General features: G+C 40.6%; 1 protein-coding gene across 5 annotated transcripts; it reads right to left on the reverse strand.

The window, feature by feature from the left end:
* Positions 1-744: 744 nt before the first annotated feature.
* Positions 745-25,837, reverse strand: LOC127057588 (alpha-N-acetylgalactosaminidase-like). Of its 5 annotated transcripts, none has more exons than XM_050966464.1 (9): positions 22,002-22,288; positions 20,172-20,292; positions 19,305-19,473; positions 15,342-15,516; positions 14,086-14,263; positions 10,670-10,764; positions 9,493-9,654; positions 7,894-8,091; positions 745-2,575 (listed from the first exon to the last, which is right to left on the reverse strand). In XM_050966464.1, exons 3-9 carry the CDS (start codon positions 19,457-19,459, stop codon positions 2,306-2,308), a joined length of 1,233 nt encoding a protein of 410 aa, XP_050822421.1. In that variant the 5' UTR covers positions 19,460-19,473; positions 20,172-20,292; positions 22,002-22,288; the 3' UTR covers positions 745-2,305. The 5 variants fall into 5 exon arrangements, with proteins under 5 accessions (XP_050822421.1, XP_050822422.1, XP_050822426.1 ...); XM_050966465.1 differs by lacking the exon at positions 22,002-22,288 and adding an exon at positions 21,960-21,980; XM_050966469.1 differs by lacking the exons at positions 20,172-20,292; positions 22,002-22,288 and adding an exon at positions 25,533-25,837.
* Between the last annotated feature and the right edge of the window lie 20 nt (positions 25,838-25,857).

Here is a 25,857-nt window from a genome sequence, read left to right on the forward strand (position 1 = left end):
GTTTCCCACTCTACGCTCCCAACAGAGGGAGCTATTTATTAGCCTTCTCAATCTCTGTCCTGGGTTTCAGATATGATACAGAATATCAAATTCACCAGCTGAGTATATGGGCAGAGCTCCATTATCTTCCAAGCAGTTGTGACCACTTACATAAGTGCTGTAATTGGCCCTGTAGATTGAATAAACTCAAAGTAAGTGGTCTGAAGCCCAAGTTCTAAAGTTACATCTTCCTCTTTCCTTCTTTAATTCTAGCAACTGGTCTCTGGTATGTGAGAGCAGTGATGTCACATTTCCCCAGTAAAAGTAAATCTGTCAATCTCAAACATTTCAACTAAAATCTTTTGGGAGAAGAACATGCCAAAAGCTGAAGTGAATAACTATTGTACTGAAAGTTTTCTCCATATCTGTATGGAGTTAGCAGTTACCCTAACTTTCAATAGTAGATAGCTGATCATTTTGTACAATTAAAACTTTTTCCCCATTTGATTTAATCAGAGACACCATTAGTTTTTTCTTTTTCTATAACAATCTTAATTTAAATAGAAAGCAGTATTTATACTATGCACTCAATAATAAAATACATGAGCTAAGGTTGTGTTTATAAGTGGTTTTAAGAACTCATGCACATTACTGTAAATGTATTTCACACACATTCTGATTGGAAGAATGTTTAATTTGCATACATTACACATCACTACTTTAAGTTTAGTGTCTTTCTAAATGAATGAATTCTGAGAAGTGACCTCATTGCTTTAAGAACGTTTTATTTGTTCCATTCAAAATAACTGTGATTATGACTTTTCATTACCAGGTTTGTTGATTTACAGTTGAACAATAAAAAAGGGGTTTCTTGACGCTAAGTATAACAAGATGAAATGGCATAAAATAAAAATTAAAATAATTAAACTGGCTACTAGTAAAACTTTTAGACATGAGAGAATAGATACAATGAGGAGTAATTACTATAAGCCAGATTCTTCCCTCAGCTAAACCAGTACTATGCTACTAAGTCTGGACTATCTGAAGGGGAAATACATAAAATTAACTTATCAAAAGCCTAAGAGTCAAAACTTTACAGAGAAAGTGCATTTTAATTTACCTGAAAACAAATCAGTCCTCACTACAATCCTATGAGGTAGGAAAGCATTCAGAACTATATTTTACAGAGGTGGAAACTGAGGCACAGATCAGTTGAGGCCACAAAGCATGTCTGGGGGTAAAGCAAGGGTAACAAGTTCCTGGTTCTCAATCCCATGTTTTCAGACCACTACAGCATGTTGCCTTCCAGTTTATTATACAGAGAATAATAATGCTGTAATTTTTTTAAAAAGATGCTCATCAAAGTTGATAGGCCCAAAATAGAATGCACAGCCCGTCCCACTGCCAAACAACTTGTATTCTAAATACCCTGTTATTAACAAACCTCCATAAATACCAGTGCTCCAGAAAAAGGTCTGCATAATCTTAAACTGCCTGTCAGTCCCTGTGTTTTCTTGGCTCACGAGTATGGAGCTGGCAGGAAGGGAGACTATGGAGGTACAAATGTCACATTTTGTTATTTAAATACATGTTGCAGCAAAACCCTAGCATCTTAGCTTTGTTTTGTTTGGGTCACATGGCACAAAGGCCAAAAGTTTAAGGACTATATTCTTCCTTAGGCTGCACATAGGTGGTTCCTATTAAAATGAGAGCCACATATGTTCATTTAGCCCCAGCGGGACTGCAGCCTCAATTATGAAGTACATAATTTCTTCACTTTCTGTTGGGGAACATTCTGAAACAAACTCACTTAAGGAAAAGAAGGTGAGGAGAAAGGAGAGGATATCGTATTTCAGGGCTGACCGCCTTTGTGGTCTCTCTAAATAAAGTTATACATACCATCTATATTTGGGGAGATCAAAGGAAAGGTCTGTAGCATTCAATGTGTTTTTTTGTAAAAAGAGAAATCTCATTTTCAAAACAAGATGTTTCTGAAAAAACAAAGATCAGCCACTTGGTTTGTACTGCTTTGGAAGTGCTGTTTTTCTTCCTTTCTGCAGGCTCAACCTCAACATACTCCTCCAGGTATACGCTAATATAGAACCCACAGTAGCAGTTCAAACAGCTTCCAGATCTTATTTGTCTAGTGACAGTTGAAAGATGACTGCCATTTCAAATGTATTTTAGATAATACACCTGGCACCAAATCTCTGATACAAAGCTCCTGTACCTTAGCTCCCATCGACAGCGAACTCCATTGTAATTACCCTAATTAATCTTTTTATTGCAGTTCAAGTGCTTAGGCTCTCAAGATTGGTTTTGTACATTAGGTGAAAGAACACAGAGGCCTAAGGAACAGCAAGACTACACCCGTTGGAGTAACTTGTATGTTAATAGTTCTATTGAGTGCAAAATCTCCTAAGAACGCTTGCTCCAAAACATCATAGATCTTGTATCCCTCCTTGCAATCTAGGATACCTAGTAATGCTAAATTGGTTGCGAAATGTCTTGGCATTCCATCCGTGCCATTGTTCATAACCGCTATGGCAAACTGTCCGTTGAACAGGATTCTCTTCCATACTTCAAAATGATGCCACTGTCAAATAGAAGTATATTGTGGGGATTAATTTTCATTGTTCTTGCATCATCATTTCTGACACTGGATACATGGAAGTCATACACATCCCTTTGTGCTTACAATAATACTATTCGCAGAAACTGTCACCACTATATTATTAACTTAAAAGTAGCACTATTATTAGTTTGCAATTAAGCTGAGTGAAATCCCTGTGAGATAGATATGATGGGGGTACAGACCTGATGCAGATGAACAAAGTATGGGCCATCTCTCCTAGCTATTAATTCCCTCAGAGAATAGAAGTGAGAAGTGCTGCTTTAGGGATTCACTGGATTCCAGATGTTACTTATACTGCAACTAAAAGTATCTGAGGGGATGTCTACACTGCAAAAGAACACCTGGGCGTGGCCCAGGCCAGTTGACTCAGGCTCACAGGACTATCAAATTGCAGGGTAGATGTTTGAGCTCGGGCTAGAGCCCAGGCTCTGGATCCCTCCTCCCTTGTGGGGTCTCAGAGCTCAGGCTCCAGCTTAAGCCCAAAAGTCTACACTGCAATTTTACAGCGCTGCAGCCTGAACGCTGCAAGCTTAAGTCAGCTGACAAGGGCAGTGGCTGGAGTTTTATTGGTGCAGACATTCCCTTAGGTACTGTAGACTAGTGCCTACCATGAACGTCTTACAGTAAGTAGCCAAATAAGACTGTCTTAAGAAAATATTACATCTTGCTGTGTTTGGCAGCATAAATCTGCTCCCATTTTTACATCACAACAATGGAAGGTATGCGGGAACCAAAATGCTGACTGTTCCAGGTGTTTTAAAAATTGAAGCAAGTTGTTATCGATATATCTTTTATAATCTTCTGAATTTGTTCTGTGATGGACACTTATGCTTATTAATAAAGAGCATCTTTTGTTTATATTTTGGGGGGGATAATCTATAACTTTCTCCCAGAATAGGTGAAGGTGCAATGTAGTAAAATGAGTAAATGATCTCTGATTCTGACAGACTAGACTTAAAAACTTGAAGCTATGGCCAGATAGCTTTGTGAAAGAACTGAATGGCACACACTGATCTTTATATGTTGTCCAGGTTGACCCAAATGTTCTCCCAATCAGTAGGTGTTCGTGCTGCATGCCTGCATGCGCCAATATTCATTTCTAGTGTTGCTGATTTTGTGCATCTACTATGTTTTGCAACAGCATCAGTGCTGGTTTTGTGCATGTTTTTTGCAACTATCTTACATAATGATCCTGCCTTTTCTACATTTAAAAAGTTTTTTTGCCTTTGTAGAACTAGACAATTGCTAAAAAGAGGGAAAATAGATTACTTCAATTTGAGTCCCACAAGTAAGTTTTTTACCTGGAAAAAAAAATCCCATTGAACTACAGCCTGTATCTATTCCAATGCTGTTAAGGGTTACAATTTTTTTTTGACAATGTGCCAATTGTATGAAGTTCCTTGGTTCTGCTTTGTGCCTGTGCAGCTACATCAGAGATGGGCAAACTACGGCCCGTGGGCCACATCCAGCCTGTGAGACCGTCTCGCCCAGCCGCTCAGCTCCTGGCCTGGGAGGCTAGCTTCAGCCCCTCTCCCGCTCCCCCGCAGCCTCCGGTCACTTGCTCCGCCGCCAGCGCAATGCTCTGAGTGGCGGGGCTGTGAGCTCCTGGAGCAGTGCAGCTGCAGAGCTTGGCCTGACCCGGTGCTCTGTACTGCATGGTGGGGCGGCGGTGACCTGGTCTAGCTCCAGCCAGGTGGTGCGGCTGTAGCGCCACCAGCCACTGGTGCTCCAAGCAGTGTGGTAAGGGGGCAGGTTGGATAGAGGGCAGGGGAGTTCGGGATGGTGGTCAAGGGGCAGGGGTGTGGATAGGGGTTGGGGCGGTTGGTGAGGGGAACAAGAGGTTGAATGGGGGTAAGGGTCTGGGGGGGCAGTCAGGAGGGGGGGAGGGTTGGATAGGGCGGCAGGGGGCAGTCAGGGGACAGGGAGAAGGGATGATTGGATGGGGCAGAGGTCCTGGGGGGGGCGTCAGGAATGAGAGGAAGGGTTGGATGGGGTGGCAGGGGGCAGTCAGGGGCAGGGACAGGGGCAGAGGTTTTGGGGGCAGTTGGGACAGGCAGAAGGGATGGTTGGATGGGTTGGTTAGGGATCCCAAGGGGGCTGTCAGGAATGACAGGAGAGGTTGGATGGGGCGGTGGGGGTCAGGAGCAGGGAGTGGGGGTGTGTGGATGGGGTAGGAGTCCCGGAGGGGGACAGATAGGAGGTGGGGTCTGGGCCACAACCCTCTCCCCTAACTGGCCCTCCATACAATTTACGAAATCCGATGCGGCCCTCAGGCCAAAAAGTTTGTCCACCCCTGAGCTACTTGGTAGATACAATTCTATACTTAATCTGTAAGAATATGTTTATACTTTCACTTCATCCACTGTTGTCAATTATATAATTACCCACTCATCTTTCTAGCAGTTCCAAATAATTTCCATAGTGAGTAAAACAAATCAAAAGTTCTGCTTACTTATAATCTCTTTCTACACATGGGTCCTATTTATCCAGTGTCTCATTCAAACTATCACATAAGACATGTTTCCTGATGTGATTCTAGGCTCCTAAATTAATTTGCCATTCCATAACGTCAGGACCAAACTCTGCCCTATATTCTATTGTACTCTATTGTTAAAGCCCTACATATCTCATCTGATAGCAGCTAGAACAGGGGTAGGCAACCTATGGCACGTGTGCGAAAGGCAGCAAGCGAGCTGATTTTCAGTGGCACTCACACTGCTCGGGTCCTGGCCACCGGTCTGGGGGGCTCTGCATTTTAATTTAATTTCAAATGAAGCTTCTTTACTTTAAACCTTATTTACTTTACATACAACAATAATTTAGTTATATATTATAGACTTATAGAGAGAGACCTTCTAAAAATGTTAGAATGTATTACTGGCACGTGAAACCTTAAATCAGAGTGAATAAATGAAGACTTGGCACATCACTTCTGAAAGGTTGCCGACCCCTGAGCTAGAGTGTTGCCTAGATGGTTTGCTGCTGATACTTTTGTTTAGAATGATGAAGGATCCCTAATAGCTAGAAAAAATGACACAACCCAAGAGCCTGCTTTTACCTATGCAAATAAGCAACTCCAAATCTCTGTATATCCTGAAAGCAAAGGTGCTCTATATGAAAAGCTCCAGCAGAATGGCATGCTTACATTTAAATTTAGAAGATGCATTTTATTATTCCTACAGTTCAACCAGGGCATAGATATCTGAGAGTAGCTTGCACTTAGGAAAAGCTCAGCATAGTTCTTACACAGTCAGCAGACAGATGTGTAACTCTAGTGCAGTTGCACTAGCATAACCATGGGAAGAATTTGGCTTAAATAGTTAGGACTTTGTCTGCTCTTAGGAAGTTTCTCTTCAAACCTCACAGCCTTAGCCTATCATATGCAATATCTGGGGATAGAGAGTGCAGCAGGGTGAAGACATCAGCCTGGGAAGGCCACAAGGTATGACATTGGCTCCAAAGGCCACATGGTCTCACCTTATCATATGAGCCCAAGGCCCATCACCAAAATCTCAGGTCTTTTATTTCTCGGAACCATTCATTTTATTCTCTTAACTGCACTGAAAACCGGCTGCAAGTTGTGATGAATAACCAATACCACAGTTAGGAACTAAATGCATTCCTACTTAACCCACTCTGGCTTGAAGATGCTGCAAGGAAGGCAAAAAACTCTCTGGTCCTCTGCCAATTGACCCATGGGAGAAAAAATTCCTTCCTGATCCCCTAATCAGGTGATCGGCCAGAGCCACAGCATCTGTCAGGCTGGGTTCCCAATCTCATTTTGGGTGGCTAGAGTGGGCTGCTGGAATGGAGCTGAAAGAGGCTCCACGTGGTCCCTGCACTGGGCTAAACGGTGGAAGATGAGGAATGCTGGCCAATCAGCACCCCTCTCTCCCAGCTGGTCAATGAGTGCCAGAGACTCCCAGTAGGAGGAGCTAACTATTGTTCCTTGGCAAGTGTCTGCCTCTATTACTACTGAGACTGTCCCCCTTTCACTGTGAGTCCCATCAATTTCTCCCACCCGTTGATGTGGATGGGTGGCATTTTGCAGCAGCTAAAGATTGTGTAATTCCATTCTACTGCAACCATGTAACGCCACTGTGTCAACTCTATTGAGCTCAGTGGGACTGTTTACTTAATTGAGAACACCATGTGACACTTCATCTGGTAAGATCATAGTAAGTTTCCAGATACCTTTTCACCCCTGAAGAGAGAACATGTATGTGTTTAAGAAAATCAACTCTTAAAATTGACAAGGCTAGAATGTACACATATCTTGCTTTGTGCAACTGTCAAGAGATTGAGACATCTCAGTAATGTGGAAATCCTGAAACAACTGTAGTTTTACCATTATGGCAGGATGTATGGGCAGAGACCAACCTAGGCAGAGGTGAAAAGTATTTACCATAGCAGCATTTGCTGATGGTTATGCTATAAAATACTAGTTTTCCCATTTTGTGTGTGGCCCTCATGCTGGATATGATGAGAGTTCAGGCTCTCTACTGGATATGATGGTAAAATGAACTGACCAACTTTCCCCCATCCACCTGTTGAGATTTTTGGGATTCTCCCTAGAGCCCAAGAGCTCTCTAAGCATGTATTGCGATCAACTCGCAGATCTAGAGGAAAGTCAAACAAATAAGGACAAAAGTTACTCGGAAGCAGAGAAACTCAATAAATTGCCACTTGAATTACACTGTTCTTGAATCCAAATTGATACTGAATGAAGTGACGTTCTCAGCCTCCAAGAAAGGAAAACATTATATGAAGCCTAAACGGCTGTATACATTAGCACAGAAACTGATAGAATAAAAAAAATGCTAACAAAATTCAGACTGGATGTAAGCTGGTGCAACTCCTGTGGAAGTGTCTTGACCAAATTCACTAGTGATGTAATTGGCAGTGTAAGTTACTTATGTGTAAACTCATTCATGTGTATCCAGCGAATGTGTAACCTATGTATGCAGAGAGGGAGGGGGAAGAGAGTGTGGCAGGAAAAGTAATTAATAATAGGAATGTGTAGATTAACACATCTTTCCTCAACCTTTCCAGCAACATTAAATAAATGATTAAAAACAAATCGCTACAACTTACGTTACTTACCAAAGGACTGGAAAGGCTGTTTTAAAAATGAAAAATTCTGAAGCTTCCTTTCTTGGGAAAATATAAGATAAAGTGTGAGTTTCTGGCAGAGCTTGGTGATGAGGCATAGCAGAACCATCATTTAAAAATAAAAACAAACAAAAATAGAGAGAGTAGATAACTAGCAAATTGGGTACCTGCATAATGCGCTGTCCCTGAATGCCCAGAGAATCTTGATTTATATAAATCAACAGCTTGTTTTGCAAGATGTACTTGGCATCCTCAGAGATTGTCCTTAAATCACTGGACATAAAGAGAGGGGCTGCCAGGATTGCCCACAATGCCATCTGCACTTTTGACTGCTCATAACTCAGGCCAAAGTTACCAATAATCAGCTGAAATAAATCAGATACTGTTAAATGAAACTGTCTGTATTGTAGTAGTGTCTAGGAACCCTATTCACAAACCAAGATCCCAGTGTCCTGGCACATGCCATGTGACTCTCTTAAAAGAATGATAATGTACACCAAAAGCCAACTACGTTACAATTTAGCGCATGATCCTCCAAACTCTTTATGTGCAGAAATCTTACTGAAGTTAATAGCTGAAAGCTTGCAGAACTGGACTGTTACTTGTATTGTCTTTTATACAACATTTGTCCCAAAATGCTTACAGCATTAATTTAGTTTCAGAATGAACCATATCTTCTCCTTCATGACAAAATCCTGTTTCCATAATACCTCTCTACAGACTTGCAAAATTATCTTAAATTTACCAGCCCGTCAATAAAATGTACTTCTTTCCCTTTAGCGTGAGCAATTCAGATTTTGAAAGGCTACTTAATTGCCTCCCTTTGACTGTAATATGTTTGTTTAAATGTTTACCAATATTTTTCCGCTAGGCTGTTTTGGAGAGCAGTTTTTGGTAATTATGCGTTAACCGCTAGTGTGCTCCCAGCCAGGGTGACACATAGTTCCATTTTGCCACTCTTCTTCTTAAACGTGTTTGTGTCACAATCTGAAGAGATCATGAAGTATCCTGGGCGTTCGTGCCATTGGCACTGTGACTATTGTTAAGGGTAGGATTCTGCCACAGAGATATTTATTTTGAATATAGGTAATGAATCCAAGGGCCCCAGTGAAGAGGCATTATAATTTTAGTAAGAAAAGCTTTTTTACCACATTAATACTTGGCATTCATGTAGAACATCTTTCACTAGATGATCTCAAGGCACTTTACAAACATTAATTCCTAGAAAAAAAGTTAAGGTAGCAAATATGTACCTACTGCTTTAAACCAAAAATATTAGGACATTAGTTATTTACAAAATGTTTAACAGGAAATTCTGAGTTAAGGTTAAAAAACCATTTTGGCTTGAGATCCATGTGTAATTTCTGGATGAATTTTTTTTTCCTAAATAGTTTAATGTGAACACTGTCTATATCAGATTTAAATTCAAAGGCAGTGCAACCTTAACTACTGAGCTGCCACTACTTCTCTATACTCATCTCACGCTATAAATACCTCTAATGGTATTATACCATTTTGAAGATGGTTAAGTTGAGATAAAAAGAATGATGCACTGAGTCAGTGACAGAGGCAGGAGTAGAACCCAAGAGTTCTGACTCTGTCTCCTGCTCTAACTGCCAGACATGTTTTCTATGCACAAGCGCATAGTATCAGTCTTGTCCATTAGCTGTTCACAGCTGTCTTTTAGGAAGTATTGTCAAATTGCCTTTTTATCAGGATCTATTTAAATTTCAACAGAGAATAAAATATTAAAAAGATAACAATACCATATCTGGATCATTCCATCTTCCTGGGCCAGCTGCAGGTTGCAGTTTATCCTGGTTATTTCCATACCACTCAATAATATTTAGAACACTCTCCCAGGAATCCTGGATGTCACCAAAATTTCTCCAGAGGTTACAAATTTCACCAAGTACGGTATAATTTACCTTAATAAAAATATAAGTAATATATTTATATGTATACTACGTATGTGATCATCACATCCACGAAAGAAATTCTTTTATTTCTACAGCCATTGAATAAACTATGTTTATTCTGCCCCTTTGTCCTCTGTGCCAGGACTGCTACTACCATTATAAATCTCTGAGCAACTTCGACAGCTCCCATTCTCGGCTGCCTCCTGTTCTCCCTCTTCCCTCCTTTCCTCCTTTACCCTCTTGTTCTGCTGCTTTCCTACCAACACTAATTGCTGAGTGGTGGGTCTGCAATAACGGAAGTCAACTCTCCCCATTATGACACAAAATCATCTGGTACAAAATTAACTGGATCACTAGGCTTCAGAACTGGAACCACTAGGCTGTTAAATATCACATTATGAGCTCTCAGACAAACAAAAGTAGGTGGGGGAAGGACTATGTATATAGATACTGTCTTGTTACAGTTTATGCTATATTTAAGTGGCATTTTCCATCACCAAATTCACAAAGGTATTGACATAAAACATTTTAAAAAACCAATAAGCTGACTCATTCTCCAGAAAAGCAAATAGGGTTTTCTAAATTTCTGAAGGAGTAAAACGTTCCCTAGCACAGAACATTAATCTGTGTTGTTCTCAAACAATTTTTTCCAAAGGAAAAACAACTGATTTTAAGACAGTGGTTTAGTTGCCATTTGTAAACTGAGAAGAGCTGACACCTTTGCCAGGCTATTTTATTTTCAAATGTCATACCCATAATCTGAATAGGAGAGACTGGTATCTACAATGTACAGCTTTTTCCTATAAGCATCTGAAAATCAGAAGAATTTGGTATTTCATTAGTGCAGTGAGGTTGTTCATCTAACAAGGTGGTGCCTGTATGCAGAAATGAATGGAATAGAATAGGACTAGCCTGGCTGGTGTGCAGTTCATTCAAATAAGTTCCAGCCATTTGTCAAGAGGTCCCAGTTAGCTAAATACTGTCAGCTAAAGAGTAATAAAATAAAATCAGACAGTGGAGATACCTTTGGGGGAAGCCCTCCTTCATAGGCTGGCCAGCTACATGAGTAAGCAATAGGTCTTCCTGTTTTATTCAGAGCAATGCTCATCTTTGGGTAGCCTAAACAAAATTAAGCATTGGGTAGTAATGCAAGGTAATATTAACATATTACATAACAATAGTAGTAATAATCTAGTTTTTTCACTTGCTATCGTTTTACAAAGGTAAGAGTGGAGACTCTTCTTTGGTGAATTATATATGGAACAGGAATTATATATGGAACATAGCTAATTATAGGTTTCCTTTACAAAGAGCGTACAGTTACAATTTATGATCATGCCTGCCCCAAACTGACTGCAGATGTAAGAAAAACCATTTTTTATATATTCCTGTTTTCAAGTTCTTCAGCAAGAGGCAGATTTTTTCCAAAATAGATGTGGGATTGGAATAATCTTATAGTTCTGAACCAGTGTTTAAGAAAAGAGCTGAATGGCGTAGTAGCATTGTACTATGTTGCCATTAAGGAAGTCTAGGTTTGGAAAAGAACCAAGGACTCTCCTTCTTTAAACCAGCAGAAAACTGAACATCTTGAAGAGATTATATTCCTGAAAACCCTTACACAAGTGAATATGTGTTTTGGAAAAGAGGTGCTGCATGTACAGGAGCTTGCCCCCTCAGTATCTTTCATTGCTAAGCACCTACTATGACAGTCTGGGAGCAGAGTCCTCTTTATCCTATCTGAGACTCACCTATTTAAAACAAATCAGAGTCACAATTTTACAGTTGCCATTAGCACTCATTATATACATACAGAATGTAGGTTTCAGAGCAGTTGGCTTTGTAAGACCTATTTTCTTGTGTTTATAAAACTTTATAAAAATGTACTGTTGTAATAATTTGGCCTCCAAACTCACTCTAAATGTGAGCTCAATTGTAAGAAGTGAAAGTTCATAATCTCACAACAACAAAATATACAGTAGAACCTCAGAGTTAGGAACACCAGAGTTATGAATTGACCAGTCAACCACACACCTCATTTGGAACTGGTAGTACACAATCAGGCAGCTGTGGAGATAACAACAACAAAAGCAAATACAGTAGAGTACTGTGTTAAAAGTAAACTACTAATCAAATAAAGAGAAAGTGCATTTTCTTCTGCATAGTAATATCTCAAAACTGTATTAAGTCAATGTTCGGTTGTAAACTTTTGAAAGAACAACCATAACATTTTGTTCAGAGTTATGAACATTTCAGAGTTACGAACAACCTCCATTCCTGAGGGGTTTGTAACTCTGAGGTTCTACTGTAACAATAAATGGTGATGGGAAAAGGTGCAAAAGGGAAACAGACAGTGTTAGTTGAAACAAAAATGCTTACACTGATATAATCCAAGGACTGTGTTAAGAACATGCCTTGCAAACAAGAGAAGTGTGGAACTGGAAATAAATGGACCAAAACTGGTGTCAGAAATTATGCCTGACTGCTGGACAAAATAATAAGGGTATGGGCTATTTCACCCTTCATTCCCTTTTCAAAAGAAAAGACTTTGGGCTAACAACCACTGCTGACGGGTAGATGAGAGGACTGGAAGAAGCAAGCTTTACCATCAAGGCTTTCTCCTGGGACTCACTGTTACACCACTGGTCCTTCATTGTCCTAATCCTAAGGGAGCTCATGATGAGACAGGGCCAGAGAGATAGGGACTCAAAGGACATCACCACCTACACTAACTAAATCCTGAGTATCGCCTGGGATGTGAGGCTTTGTCACCCCTGCCCATATCCCCTGTTTCTTCTCTTTCCTAGTCTCTTTCTTTTGCCATCTGTCTAATAAAAGTTTGGCTTAGCTAGCCAAGACCAAATATTTTGCAACACTGCTATAAGTCTGTGACTAAAGAGGCAGATGAAAGCAATGCAGTAAACAGGGTGATGCTGGTACAAGCTTGCCAGGTCACAAAGTAGCTAACTAGACACTTGCCATGCCTGTGTTTCTCTAGGAGTGAGATAGGAAGTGAGAGTCAACACGAGGGCCAGAAGCCGCATTTTCTGCCTTTCCTGTTCTTTTCTCTCCTCGTTTGTGTGTGTTTGTTTTGTTTTTCAGAAAATGGGATCTGACTTCAACAACAATAGCAACAGCTCTAGCCCATTTCAACTAACTTTTTCTTGTTTCCCTAAAAGGACAGTTTTAACTAAAAGACTTTCAAACTGTTTTTTTTTTCCTTTTAGTAACTCTACAGCTAAAGGGAAAGGGAATAAGGGATATTGTTAGAATAAAAGATTTATTTCATAGTTTACATAACTGTGTTCCTTCTTTTTTTAAATCTTTAATAAAAGGTTAAAAAGATTTTATTGGTATGTTTCTCATGGTAGTAGGCAGGCTGAGGTCTCTGTATTCCAAACCCCCAAACTATGTTATCTGTTTATGTTGGACAGTGACGGAGTCATATTAACACCCTTGACACTCTGGACCTCTTTATTTCCTCAAAATTAATACAACAGAACCTTAACAGACAAAAATATTCAGTGCTTCATAATTGCCCCCAAACTTTTTTATTTATATTTTTGGAGCTCTAGCAAAATCCTTTCATTCATTCTATGTTATCAGTGAGTGGAAAAAATATATTTTTCTGTTGTCTTTAAAAAAAACAAAAGCCATCGACAACACTTTTTGAACAGGGCTTCAGCACAAAAGGTTGACTTTTACAACTTGGAAAGCAGGCCCTCAGTCTCACTGAGGACTAGTATCTTTGCTTTGTTTGAGTAAGTTGAATTTGCTTGAATAAATTTATGACTATTTTAAAACTTACTAGGCCGCAAGCACTAGAACGCTATGCTAAGGCTGCAGATCTGAACTTAAACATAGGGAGATGCACTGCACATCTTTTGAGGATGCTCAGGATCTGTTATGTGGAGTTTTTAAAATCTTTCACCTGAAGCATCATTTATTGGCTGCAATTTCAGGCAAGATACTAGATGTGATGGGCTGACATGACCAATATTCCTATTAAAATGCTATATTGAAAACAAGAAGGAGATGGAGAGGAGAGATGGGGAGGCAGTAGGAAGAAGACTCAGAATGAGAGGGGGCACAATCCTGTTGACTTCCACTGGAAGTTTGAGTCCTCAAGGACTGCAAAACAAGGGCCCTATTTTGAATCCTGTTTCTTGAGTAGTTACTTAAAATGAGCTAAAGCTGCATTACGGAGCGGATTGGTGGAAACTTCATTTAGATAAAACAAGATCATGAGACATCACAACTCAATACTGAGCTTAACGAATCTAAATTTAGATGAAAAGCAAACCTACTACTTCACAGAACTTGAAGATTTCACAGGCTTTTTAGAAAATGGATTATCCAAGTTTAAGAAGCTTCATTTAAAAATAAAACAAAACTCTTGAGCCAGTCTTTCCCTTGTTCAAAGATTAATCCTAAGAAACAAACCTATTGCTTTAACAGATGAGTTGGAATAGCAGCCATCAAGCTTCAGCATGTCAACTTCCCATTCTGCAAATGTTTTGGCATCTGTATCAATGGTGTCCAGTGTGGTCCCAGGGTAGCCCTTGCAGGTGTAGTTACCCATGTCACTATAAATTCCAAATTTCAGCCCTTTGGAATGTATCTGGTAAAGCAAATGAAAGTGATTCTGATTAGTTTATGATTCCAGTGTATTTGTCTTCTAATACCCATTGATACTAAATCTCTTGTTTGTTAAACATCTTCATTACTTTTCTGAAGTTAGCTTTCTCTTCGATGCTCTCTTGTGAGGTCTCTGCCTATTTTGGCAATGATGTTCTGAGAGCCTTTGCATATCAGAGTCCTAAAAAGCTGATTGTTGTGCAGTAATGGCTGCTTTGGATTCATGATGAAAAATATAGTTAAAAGGTTAATTACTTGGAGTAATATGTTGCCTTTCATGCAAGGATCTCAAAACAATTCACAAGGATTAGGATATAGGTAAGCATTGTTATACACATTTGGTAGAAACAAACCAGAACTGTTAAGTGACTTACCCTATGTTGCACAGTAAGTGGCACAAATAGGAACAGAAACCAGGAATTGTGGCTCCCAGTTCTCTATGCTAACCATTAGATCCCTGCCTCTCTGCAAAATATGGCTTTCATTCCAAATACACACTACGGCTCCATCCTGCAAACACACACATGCTTATCAGTGACTTCAGTGGAACTACCCAAATGTGTAAACTGGTAAGCACACATGAAACTCTGCAGGATTGGGGCTTTGCTGGGTTCCACTGTATACAACCACATTGTGTAACTGACCAACTGCACAGAATAATGCATCTTTGCTCATTTGTAAATATATCTACCTTCCTTTCAATTCTAACTCATAGCATGTTAATATATTCCTAAGGAATAATATTGATTAACCCTAAGTGTCCACTGATCATCATCCATATGTGCAGGCACAATGAAAATCCAATATGTATTTCCCTTAGAGATATGCATAGAATCATTTACATATATTACAATTAAGCTGTTCCCTGTAATTTTTCCAGCTAAGTAGCTTGACATTTATTAGTTGTCATTTAAGTGAATTTTGCAGTAAGTTTTATGTATGCTTTCCTAATAAGTTTCTTTAAATAACTAGGTTCAAGGAAAATTGTAATTTTAGCACCTACATCTGAGATACCACAGTGAGAAACTTGTGTTTAAGTACATGTATTTTACTTAACTTACATAATCAGCAAGGGCTTTAATACCACTTGGAAACCTATCTGGGTCTGGCTGAAGCCTGCCCTGGGAATCCCTTTCCTTTGCAGACCAGCAGTCATCAAGGTTCACATATTCATAACCCAGCTCTTTCCATCCATCTTCTGCCATCTTGTCTGCCATACTTTTGATCAAGTACTCACTGATTAAAAACAGAAGATTGCATTAACAAAATTGTTGAAATGTTACATTTTGCTTATTTGTATGTGTTTGCAGGGACCTCAAAGGGTCAGGACCTCACCTTTACATCTCCTCAGGAAAACGGCAATTCCAACCGAACAATGCCACTTCATACCTTGCTGGCTAGCCACTGATTCAGTCACAAGGAAAATGGCTCAATTCTAGTTCACCAGCACTACTTCCTCCAGCTCCTGAACTTTTCATTAAAGGTATCCCTTTCATGTATTTAGTAACCTGTCCCTCCTTAGTCTGTAAGAGTGGTCACCAATCTGCTGATTGAGATCGACTGGTCGATTCTAGAGACTCTCCCAGTCGATCCCGATCTCTGGTGGTGTAGCAGGGCTGCTGCTAAGGCAGGCTCCCTCCCTGCCCCAGCCCCACGTCGCTCCTGGAAGTGGCCAGCGTGGCCCCGCAGCCCGTGTGCTGCTCCTGCCTGCAAGCACTGCCCCTGCAGCTCCCATTGGCTGGGAATGGTCAATAGGAGCTGCAGGGGAAGTGCCTGCAGAGAGCAGCAGTGTGCGGAGCCATGTGCCTCTCACCCCCACCCCCCAGGGCCACAGGGGCGTATTGGTCCTTTCTGGGAGTGGTGTGGGGCCGGGGCAGGCAGGGAGCTTGCCTTAGCTTCACTGCACCATCACCTGGGATCCGCTCGAGGTAAGTGTCGCCCAGCAGGAGGCTGCACCCCAACCCCCAGTCCTGAGCCCCCTCCCAGAGCCAGCACCCCATACCCCCTCCTGCACCCCAACATTCTGCCCCAGCTCGGAGCCCCCTCCTGCACCCAAACTCCCTCCCAGAGCTTGCACCTCTCATCATCTCCTCCTGCACCTGAACCCCCTGCCCCAGCACTGACTCCTGCTCAGAACCAGCATCCCGTAACTCCTCCTGCACCCCAACCCCTTGCCCCAGCCCAAAGTCCCCTCCTGCACCCAAACGCCCTCCCAGCACTTGCACTCCTCACCCCCTGCTCCAGGCTCAGCCCAGAGCCCCCTCCCACATTGCAAACCCCTCGGCTCCAGCCCAGAGCCCGCACCCCGTCCCAAACCCCAAGCCTATGCTCCAGCCCAGTGAAAGTGAGTGAGTGGGAGAGCAAGCAATGGGGGGGAGGGAATGAAGTGAGTGGGGCTTCAGGGAAGGGGTGAGATAGATCCTCGATTGCCCTTAAATTAAAAAAGTGATCTTGGGTGTAAAAAGGTTGTAGACCACTGGTCTTTGAGATCTGAAGAGGTCAGTCTAACATGGTATGTAAAGGGGATAGAACAGGAATTGATCTTAGACTAGTGCAGTCTACGCAATGTGTAGTTCAGAGTATTTATATTTCTTTTAGATGGACGCCTATCAATAGATGGGATTCTAAGAATAATTTTTAACTTCTCAATAGCTGAAATATCTTTTGAAAGGATTATCCCCAGGATTATCGGGGTGCTTGAAGAAACATTTTGGAAATCAAAAGTTGTATTTAAATTTATATGATATGGTATAGTAATCTCATAGTACCCTGCCTTATAATAATTGGATTTAGAAACCTTTCCATTTTAAAGATCAACCATTGTTTTAATTACTTAACAGGTAGAAAAAATAGGACTTGGCCAAAAAATTTCCATCTTCAGTTAGGTTCTTTGTCAGGGTTATAGAAGCGGCCAAAATATTTGTCTCCTTGGCTACTGCTGTGCAAACATTACCAAGCTGATCATAAAACATTTCCTGTTCTGTGAATTCTAGGAAAGTACTATGATCTTAACAATGTTAATACACTTAAGTATTTGACATACTTAGCCTTTTTAGTGTCAAGTCTAAAGTTCAGCTTGCTTTGCTTGTATTTGTTAATACAAAACAATGAAGAACAGTCTCTTCCTCAGTTAATCTGAAGCAGGCTCTTAACAATAACATTTCTGAGCTATAACAGTAGAGGGAGTTCTCTCAATATTTTCTAGCTGATTCTGTTCTGATTCTAGTTGTGTACATGAACATTATTTCCTTCCTGTTGCAGAAACAGCATTTCCAACTTCCTTTTTTAGACAAATTTAGGCCACCTCCCAAAATGGCAGCAGTGAAACACTATGGTTTTGTCTCAATACCTTTCAAAATGGGAAACACAGTGATCTAGCAAAAACAGCGAGGAGTCCTTTTGGTACCTTAGAGACTAACACATTTATTTGGCCATAAGTTTTCGTAGGCTAGAACCCACTTCATCAGATATATGAAGTATAAAATACAGAAGCAGGTATAAATACATGAAAGGATGGGGGTGCTTTACCAAGTGTTAAGTCAGTCTAACGAGATAACATCAACCCAGGAACCAAACCCTGCTACAAACCCCGGTGCCAACTCTGTCCACATATCTATTCAAGGGACACCATCATAGGACCTAACCACATCAGCCACACCATCTGGGGCTCGTTCGCCTGCACATCTACCAATGTGATATATGCCATCATGTGCCAGCAATGCCCCTCTGCCATGTACCTTGGCCAAACCAGACAGTATCTACGCAAAAGAATAAATGGACACAAATCTGATATCAGGAATCGTAACATTCAAAAACCAGTAGGAAAACACTTCTGTCTCTCTGGTCACTCAATAACAGACCTCAAAGTGGCAATTCTTCAATAAAAAAACTTCAAAAGCAGACTTCAGTGTGAAGCTGCAGGACTGGAATTAATTTGCAAATTAGATACCATGAGATTAGGCCTGAATAAGGACTAGGAGTGGCTGGGTCACTACAAAACCTAAACTTAATTTCCCCAATACTAATCTCGCCCTACTGTTGCTCGCACCTTCTTGTCAACTGTCTGTAATGGGCCACTCTCTTACCACTTCAAAAGTTATTTTTCCTCCCTTGGTATCCTGCTGTTAATTGATTTATCTCATTAGACTGACTTAAAACGTGGTAAAGCACCCCCATTCTTTCATGTATTTATACCTGCTCCTGTATTTTTTACTTTATACATCAGATGAAGTGGGTCTAGCCCACGAAAGCTTATGCTCAAATAAATTTGTTAGTCTCTAAGGTGCAACAAGAACTCCTTGTTTTTTTTTGCTGATACAGACTAACATGGCTACCACTGAAACCTGTCACAATGATCTAGGAAGTCCATGAAGGCTTCCACAAATGAGATTTTAAAATTAAAGAATAAAAATTGGTATATACAATAGGGACAATAATATAAACATCTCTTCATAAGAGAATGTGGAAGGGGGGAATTCTTTGAACAAAAGACAGATGAAAAAAGGGGAGGAAAAAAGTAGAAAAACCTTTGTAAATTGTGCAGGGACTAGAATTATTGTACTTGAGACCACCTTACAACAGCTATTCAGCCATCCTTTTGAGAAGTATTACATTTCTTTTGTAAATAAGCTCATTAAAATAAGTGAATTGTGATTTTTTTATTCAAAACCTTCTTCTAATCTAGTATAACTGACTGAACCTGGATTTATTCTTATCCTAAAATCTTACCTAAATCTATGTAGGCATTTATATTACTCCACCACCATGGCATCTAGACACCAACATTCTATGTACTTAATATTATTAGAAGTGTTCCTAAGGAGGCACGACTCTCTCAAATGTTGTAATAACATTATATTTGTACCAACACTATGCTTGTGGTCTTCTTTGTCTTTTTTATATGGGGTGAGACAGACAAAACCTGAGCAGTTTGTTCAACATCCTCTTAACGCTAGCACAGTTTGAGAAGTTTCCTAACTGATATTTAGAACTCTTTTACAGCCATTCTTGATCAATTATCTTACCTGATGCAGTTTCCAGGATCAGTTTTGCAATCGGTATTGCATCTAAAACGTTCCCAAGGCAGCCATCCCATTGGTGGAGTCCTCAATAAACCATTATCTAAGGATGAACAGCAGGCAGCCAATCCCAACAGGATGCTCAGAGGAGGCAGCAACATGATTAACAAGACAACTATAAATCAGAAGAATGGATCCAATTAATATTTTCACCTTTAGCACATCTGTTGTTCAAAAACAGTCCTACAATTTGACTTGTTCTTAATTGCTAGTTATCTGTGTCTTAGGTATTTCTGGGGCTTCTAGCAACCAGGTATCTGAAGGACACCAAGGCACAGGAAATACAAAGATTTCAAAGGCTGATCTTGATTAAACATGGACAAATCTAGATATACAGGGGGACATTTCCAAACCTCCGAACAATTATTTATTTGTCTCTTTAATTATCAATAGGAAATTTGCAGCTAAAACCCATTAATCACATTGAGAATACATCATGATAAATATAATTGCACACTTCAAGGATCAAACACTTCTTCCAAATATTAATACATTCAATCCTTCAATATCACTTTTGAGTAAACACTATATTGCCATTTGTTTTCCATTAAAATGCATATAAAGCTTGCATGGGTAGATTTTTTCTACAAGATCTGTCAAAAATGTATATCAGTATACAACATACAGTTTTAATCTTGGCTGCTGGATCTCTCTTTCCCCTTACCATTCAGAGACTGACCTGAGGTAATCACCTTACCTTGGGTTGAAGATGCAAAATATGCAACTCCTTTGGGATAAACTATTTTCAGTAACAAATTTGTTTTAATGAAAGTGGCATCAGGCTTAAGAAAGGGAATGGTTAAAATATCTCACACTTCTCACTTGCTCCCAGGTCTTCACTGCTTTTGCTATCTCCAGTTTAGATGCTGTAATGAAATCCTACTCCCGGGGTAGGATTGCCATCATCAGTGATGCTCGAGCACAAATGGAATCACTACAAAGACAGAGAGATAGTCATAGATAATTCCTGGGACTCTGTATATTATAGTATCAGAGGGGTAGTCGTGTTAGTCTGGATCTGTAAAAGCAGCAAAGAATCCTTTGGCACCTTATAGACTAACAGACATTTTGGAGCATGAGCTTTTGTGGGTGAATACCCACTTCGTCAGATGCATGTATGTGATGGCCAGTGGAACCAATCCATGCAACAAACCTCGATGCCAACTCTGCCCACATCACAGGACCTAATCAGATCAGCCACACCATCAACTGTTCATTCACCTGCACGTCCAGCAATGCCCCTCTGCTATATACATCGGCCAAACTGGACAGTCTCTATGGAAAAGGATAAATGGACACAAATCAGATATTCAACCTCCCTGGCCACACTATAGTAGATCTTAAGACTGTGAATGGCTTGTCAACTACAAAAGCAGTTTCTCCTCCCTTGGTTTTCACACCTCAACTGCTAGAAGAGGGCCTCATCCTCCCTGATTGAACTAACCTCGTTATCTCTAGCTTGCTTGCATATATATACCTGCCCCTGGAAATTTCCACTACATGCATCTGACGAAGTGGGTATTCACCCACGAAAGCTCATACTCCAAAACGTCTGTTAGTCTGTAAGGTGTCACAGGATTCTTTGCTGCCTGTATATTACAGAACGTTTGACTTCCTGGGAGGAAATGGTTGATAAAAAAAATCTTTTTCTAATAACTGTAAGGGTAATTGACATCCTTCTACATCTCTGTGTGTGTTTCTTTTACTCTCTGCCTGCTACTATCAAAACTACATTGCAATCTTAATTGGATGAGCACTTAAAAACAGATTTTCTTCTCTATTGGGTTATTAAAGGCCCCTACATAACAACACATGTTTCTCCCAATATTCTTGCCTAAATTTTTCCTTAGCCTCGTCTGTTGTGAAGTGTGCTAAACTGATTGATTGAAAGAAACAGCAGAACCTCAAGAGTTACGTGCACCAGAGTTATGAATTGACTGGTCAACCACACACCTCATTTGGAACTGGAAATATGCAATGAGGCAGAAGCAGAGACAAAATAAATAAATAAAGCAAATACAGTACAGTACTGTGTTAAACATAAACTACTAAAAATAAAGGGAAAGTTTGTTTTTTAAAATGATTTGACTAGGTAAAGAAACTGTTTCTGTGCTTGTTTCATTTAAATTAAGGTGGCTAAAAGCATAATTTTTCTTTTGCATAGTAACGTTTCAAAGCTGGATTAAGTCACTGTTCAGTTGTAAACTTGCGAAAGAACAACCATTATGTTTTGTTCAGAGTTATGGACATTTCAGAGTTACAAATAACCTCCTTTCCCGAGGTATTCGCAACTCTGCAGTTCTGCTGCAGGTGCATTTCGTATACGTATACACATCTAAAACATATAACTTTATCAGCTATATATAGCAAAATGTTATTAATGAGTTACATTGAAGAGCAAGAACTTGTTATAGAAGCGGGCAGCTTACAACTATGTATAACATGCAACAATACAAACTGAAACTTCCTCATTTTGTTTAAAATAAAATTCCTTGCAACATTTTTTTCTTAACTATGGAAGTTGTTACTATTGCCACATGAACTATAATTACACAAGATGCAATTTAGAGGCATCAAAAGTGAGAGAGAAAACATAATTACCCAAACGTTATAGAAGAGTTAATGATCAAGTAAGTATCTCACTTATATCAAAAGCAGGCAGGCTGACAGATCTGTTCCTGGGGAGATCTTCTTCATTAGAAAAAGAAGACACATGTGATCCCCCTTGTTTTAAATGGACATTAAAAAAAATTATTCACGGATCTGTTTTCTATAATTTATTCTTTTGATTTCACTGGATCACATCTCAGATTATTGTACTAACTAAGTTATATTTAGTGTAATATCTCCCCCCTCTCTGAAGGTACAATAGAACATTCCAACAGCTTTCTATCTGACATATTTGCTCTCCTAGAAAGAAGCAGAAAAGGAGGAAAAATTCCTTTATCAATCTTAGGGGATTCTACAGTGCCCATCACGATAGTATCTAAGTGCTTCAGCAGTCAAAGATCCAACTGTGCCAGCACCAATGGCTATTGTGCTAGCATGTGTGTTGGCCCCAACTGTATCTCTGAAACGGAAACTATTACTAAACACAATAATCTAATTCCAGCCCTCATAGTTGCATTAATTCTCTCTTTTATGGCTGCAATTGTCTTGGCCTAATGGTACCACAGAGAATGAGGGTCTCAGAGCTGAATGCTGACCCACATCTGGAGGAAAGGAAATCCCTAAACACAGGATAACTGTTACCTTCATATGCACCAGGGTACCTCAAGAAGAGAACTGGTCTATTCAGTATCTTGTTTTCATATTCAGGATCATTCAGTAAGAGTCAGGAATCTGACCAAATATCAGATTACTACTATTTTTGCCCATTGTTTCTCTCTTGCCCACCCTCTTTACTGTATCTCTCCCTGTCTGCATTTCCCTCTCAAAAAGTTCCCATTTTCCATTGCTTCCTGTAGATATTATTTCCTTCCCTCTTACATGTGCTAAAATAATAAGCAATGAAATAATTCTTACATTTAAACTGTTATAAGTAGTTTTAAGCATCAGCACCTAATTAGATTAGTCGGGGGTAGGCAGATCACTCCTATAAATCGTTGTTTTGAGCTGTCTGCAGATTCATTGTAATGGTTTATGCTTATGTCCTCTCTAAACTATGGAAATTTTATTTGCATCTCTATATTGATGTAGTTATGCCACTGCAAGTCTCTAATGTAGACACACTGGGTTCAGGGCAATTTACTGATGTCAACCCCAGCTTGTGTTGGTGCAGCATGCCTAAATTAGGGACTTGTAGTAGTATATACCAGGGGTCTGCAACCTTTCAGAAGTGGTGTGCTGAGTCTTTGTTTATTCACTCTGATTTAAGGTTTTGCGTGCCAGTAATACATTTGAACCTTTTTATAAGGTCTCTTTCTATAAGTCGATAATATATAACTAAACTATTGTTGTATGTAAAGTAAATAAGGTTTTTAAAATGTTTAAGCTTCATTTAAAATTAAATTAAAATGCAGAGCCCCCCTGACTGGCGTCCAGGACCCAATGTGAGTGCCACTGAAAATCAGCTTGCGTGCCATAGGTTGCCTACCCCTGAACTATACTGATGAGATTTTCCTTAATGTAGATGTTACACTGACAAACCCCAGCCATCAGCAGGCAGGATCGAACGTGGGACCTCTGGAACTAAATACATGAGCCTCTACTGCATGAGCTAAAAGACAGATGGCTATTCAGCAGACTCATTAATGTTTTTCTAAGTGGTCTCAGTGCCACTAGGCTAGGACAGCCCATCTCACACCCAGGTGTGTGGGTGACACAGACAGGACCTCAAGTTTGTATGTATAAGGTATATTTTAGTATTTGGGATGAGTTTCAGTTGATATGTTTTATTTGCATTTTGATTTTCATAACAAAATCAGAAATGGGAAGAAAAACAGTAGCCACTGGAGTTTGTACATAGTGATGTGCCATCACACAGGAGTATAACCTTTTATAACCCTGACCCTATGGTATATGACTGAGGCTATGAAATAAAAAAAAATTAGCCTTGCAACAGTGCAGTAGGTATCACGCTCTTATTACTCCCAAGACCAAAGCCAATAGCATCAAAGAAGCATTGGCCTAAGTGCTCGATGTACTCCACTTATATTTAATTGAATATATCATCAATGCTCAGAGTGTGTGGGAGTGAGGTCAAAGATTAAATATGTACAAATCTAGATACACAGGGGGGCATTTCCAAACCTTCAAACAACTATTTGTCTCTTCAATTATCAATAGGAAATTTGCAGCTAAAACCCATTAATCACATTGAGAATACATCATGATAAATATAATTGTACACTTCAAGGATCAAATACTAATACATTAAATCCTTCAATATTACTTTTGAGTGAACATTATAGTGACATTTGTTTTCCATTTGCGCTTCCTTAACATTTGAGGTCAATGAAAGGCAAAAAGCACCTCTATTTTTAGTAGTGGATTGCTATAAGGGAGGGGCAGGACTTTCTAGCAGAATCCTGTATGAAAATAAAATGCTCATTTTAAGCTTCAGAATCCTAGGGGGAAAAATTAAGATAGACTGACTCAAAAATAGACTAAAACTGAAATGTATTACTTCCTACACTAGCTCAGACTATTTGTCCATCCAGTCAAGCATCCCACTTCCAGCAGTTATCAAAGCAATATTTCAGGGGACGTGAAACTCTCTTGCAGAACAAACAGCCAGTTGTTCTATACCATAGAATCCTTTCTGAGTGCTGCAGGCAATCACTCTATGCCACAAAAGGTGATGTTAGTTGGTTTGATTGCACCAGAAGCATGTGTGTGTGTGTATAGCTCTCACTGCATTGTAGGTAACAAGGGGGAATCATGCAGGATACTGCTTTCCAAACCAGTGAGTGTGAGGGCTACTCACTTTGTTTGCAGGATGGAGAGTTATACTTGCCCTTATTTTTAAGCTATTCACATACACGAGTGGGTTACCATGCAGGACCACGCATGTGAAATGAAGACATTACAGTGAAGGCTGCACACTTCAAGCCCAGCATTGTCACTAGCTGTGAGACACATGGGCACAGTTTGACACTTGTGTCTGCCAGTTCCATGCCGTGGGACCACACAGTGTCCCAGCCCCGTCCCTGTGCAAAGCATGGCAAACAGCATCAGGAGCCAATGCCTTGGAGACGTGATGCTGCGGGGCGAGACCACCCCAAGCCAGGACAAAGGCCTGACGCCACTTTGGCCCTCTGCGTGATGTCATAATGACACGTGCCGCATGCTGACCACACCGAGGTGTCATGGCGGCAGGCCCACATCCTGACGACACCGTGGCTGCCACGTTTATGCCACACCACAAGGCAACCTCCCCCCGTCACTGAGGTGCACCCACGTTGGCAGGGCACCGTCACGCAGAAGACCGCTCGAGCCGCTTCAGGCCCCACCCACGATCACGTGCTGCAATGGCGTGTGAAAAGCAGAGCGAGAACCCGCGAAAGGGGAAGAACCCCCCCCATCCCGCGCACGCGCAGTGCTGTCAGTGTCTAGCGAAACGGCTGCCACCCCCCACATCACAACGACAGCTGGTGGGGTTGGCGACGAGACAGGGCTCGGAGGCGGAAACAGTACCTATTGGGGGGGTGGCCCAAGCGCAGTACTAATTACCATATGGCGTGGACACTCTGGCACCCCATGCTGCCGCCGGCTTCCTGAGGGGGCGGTATGATGGTGAACCTAAGCCAATCGGAGACTCAGAGACTGCCGGCCTCCGCCTATCAGGAGTGGTGTGTCTCTGGGGTGGCAATTGAGAAGCCAATTGGAGATGGAGATGTTGCCCTCTCCTGTGAAACATTCGCACCCTGGAGGGAGCGATACAGAGACGCACAGTTTGAGTAATCAGCCAATCGAAGGAACGGAGAGGCAGGAGTGGACATATAGAGCCAATCAGAAGCAAAGAATCTGTTGGCTTCAGCCAATCAGAGGAGCTGGT

The sequence above is a fragment of the Gopherus flavomarginatus genome, chromosome 9 (genome assembly GCF_025201925.1).
Source record: "Gopherus flavomarginatus isolate rGopFla2 chromosome 9, rGopFla2.mat.asm, whole genome shotgun sequence".
Taxonomy (NCBI): Eukaryota; Metazoa; Chordata; order Testudines; family Testudinidae; genus Gopherus; species Gopherus flavomarginatus.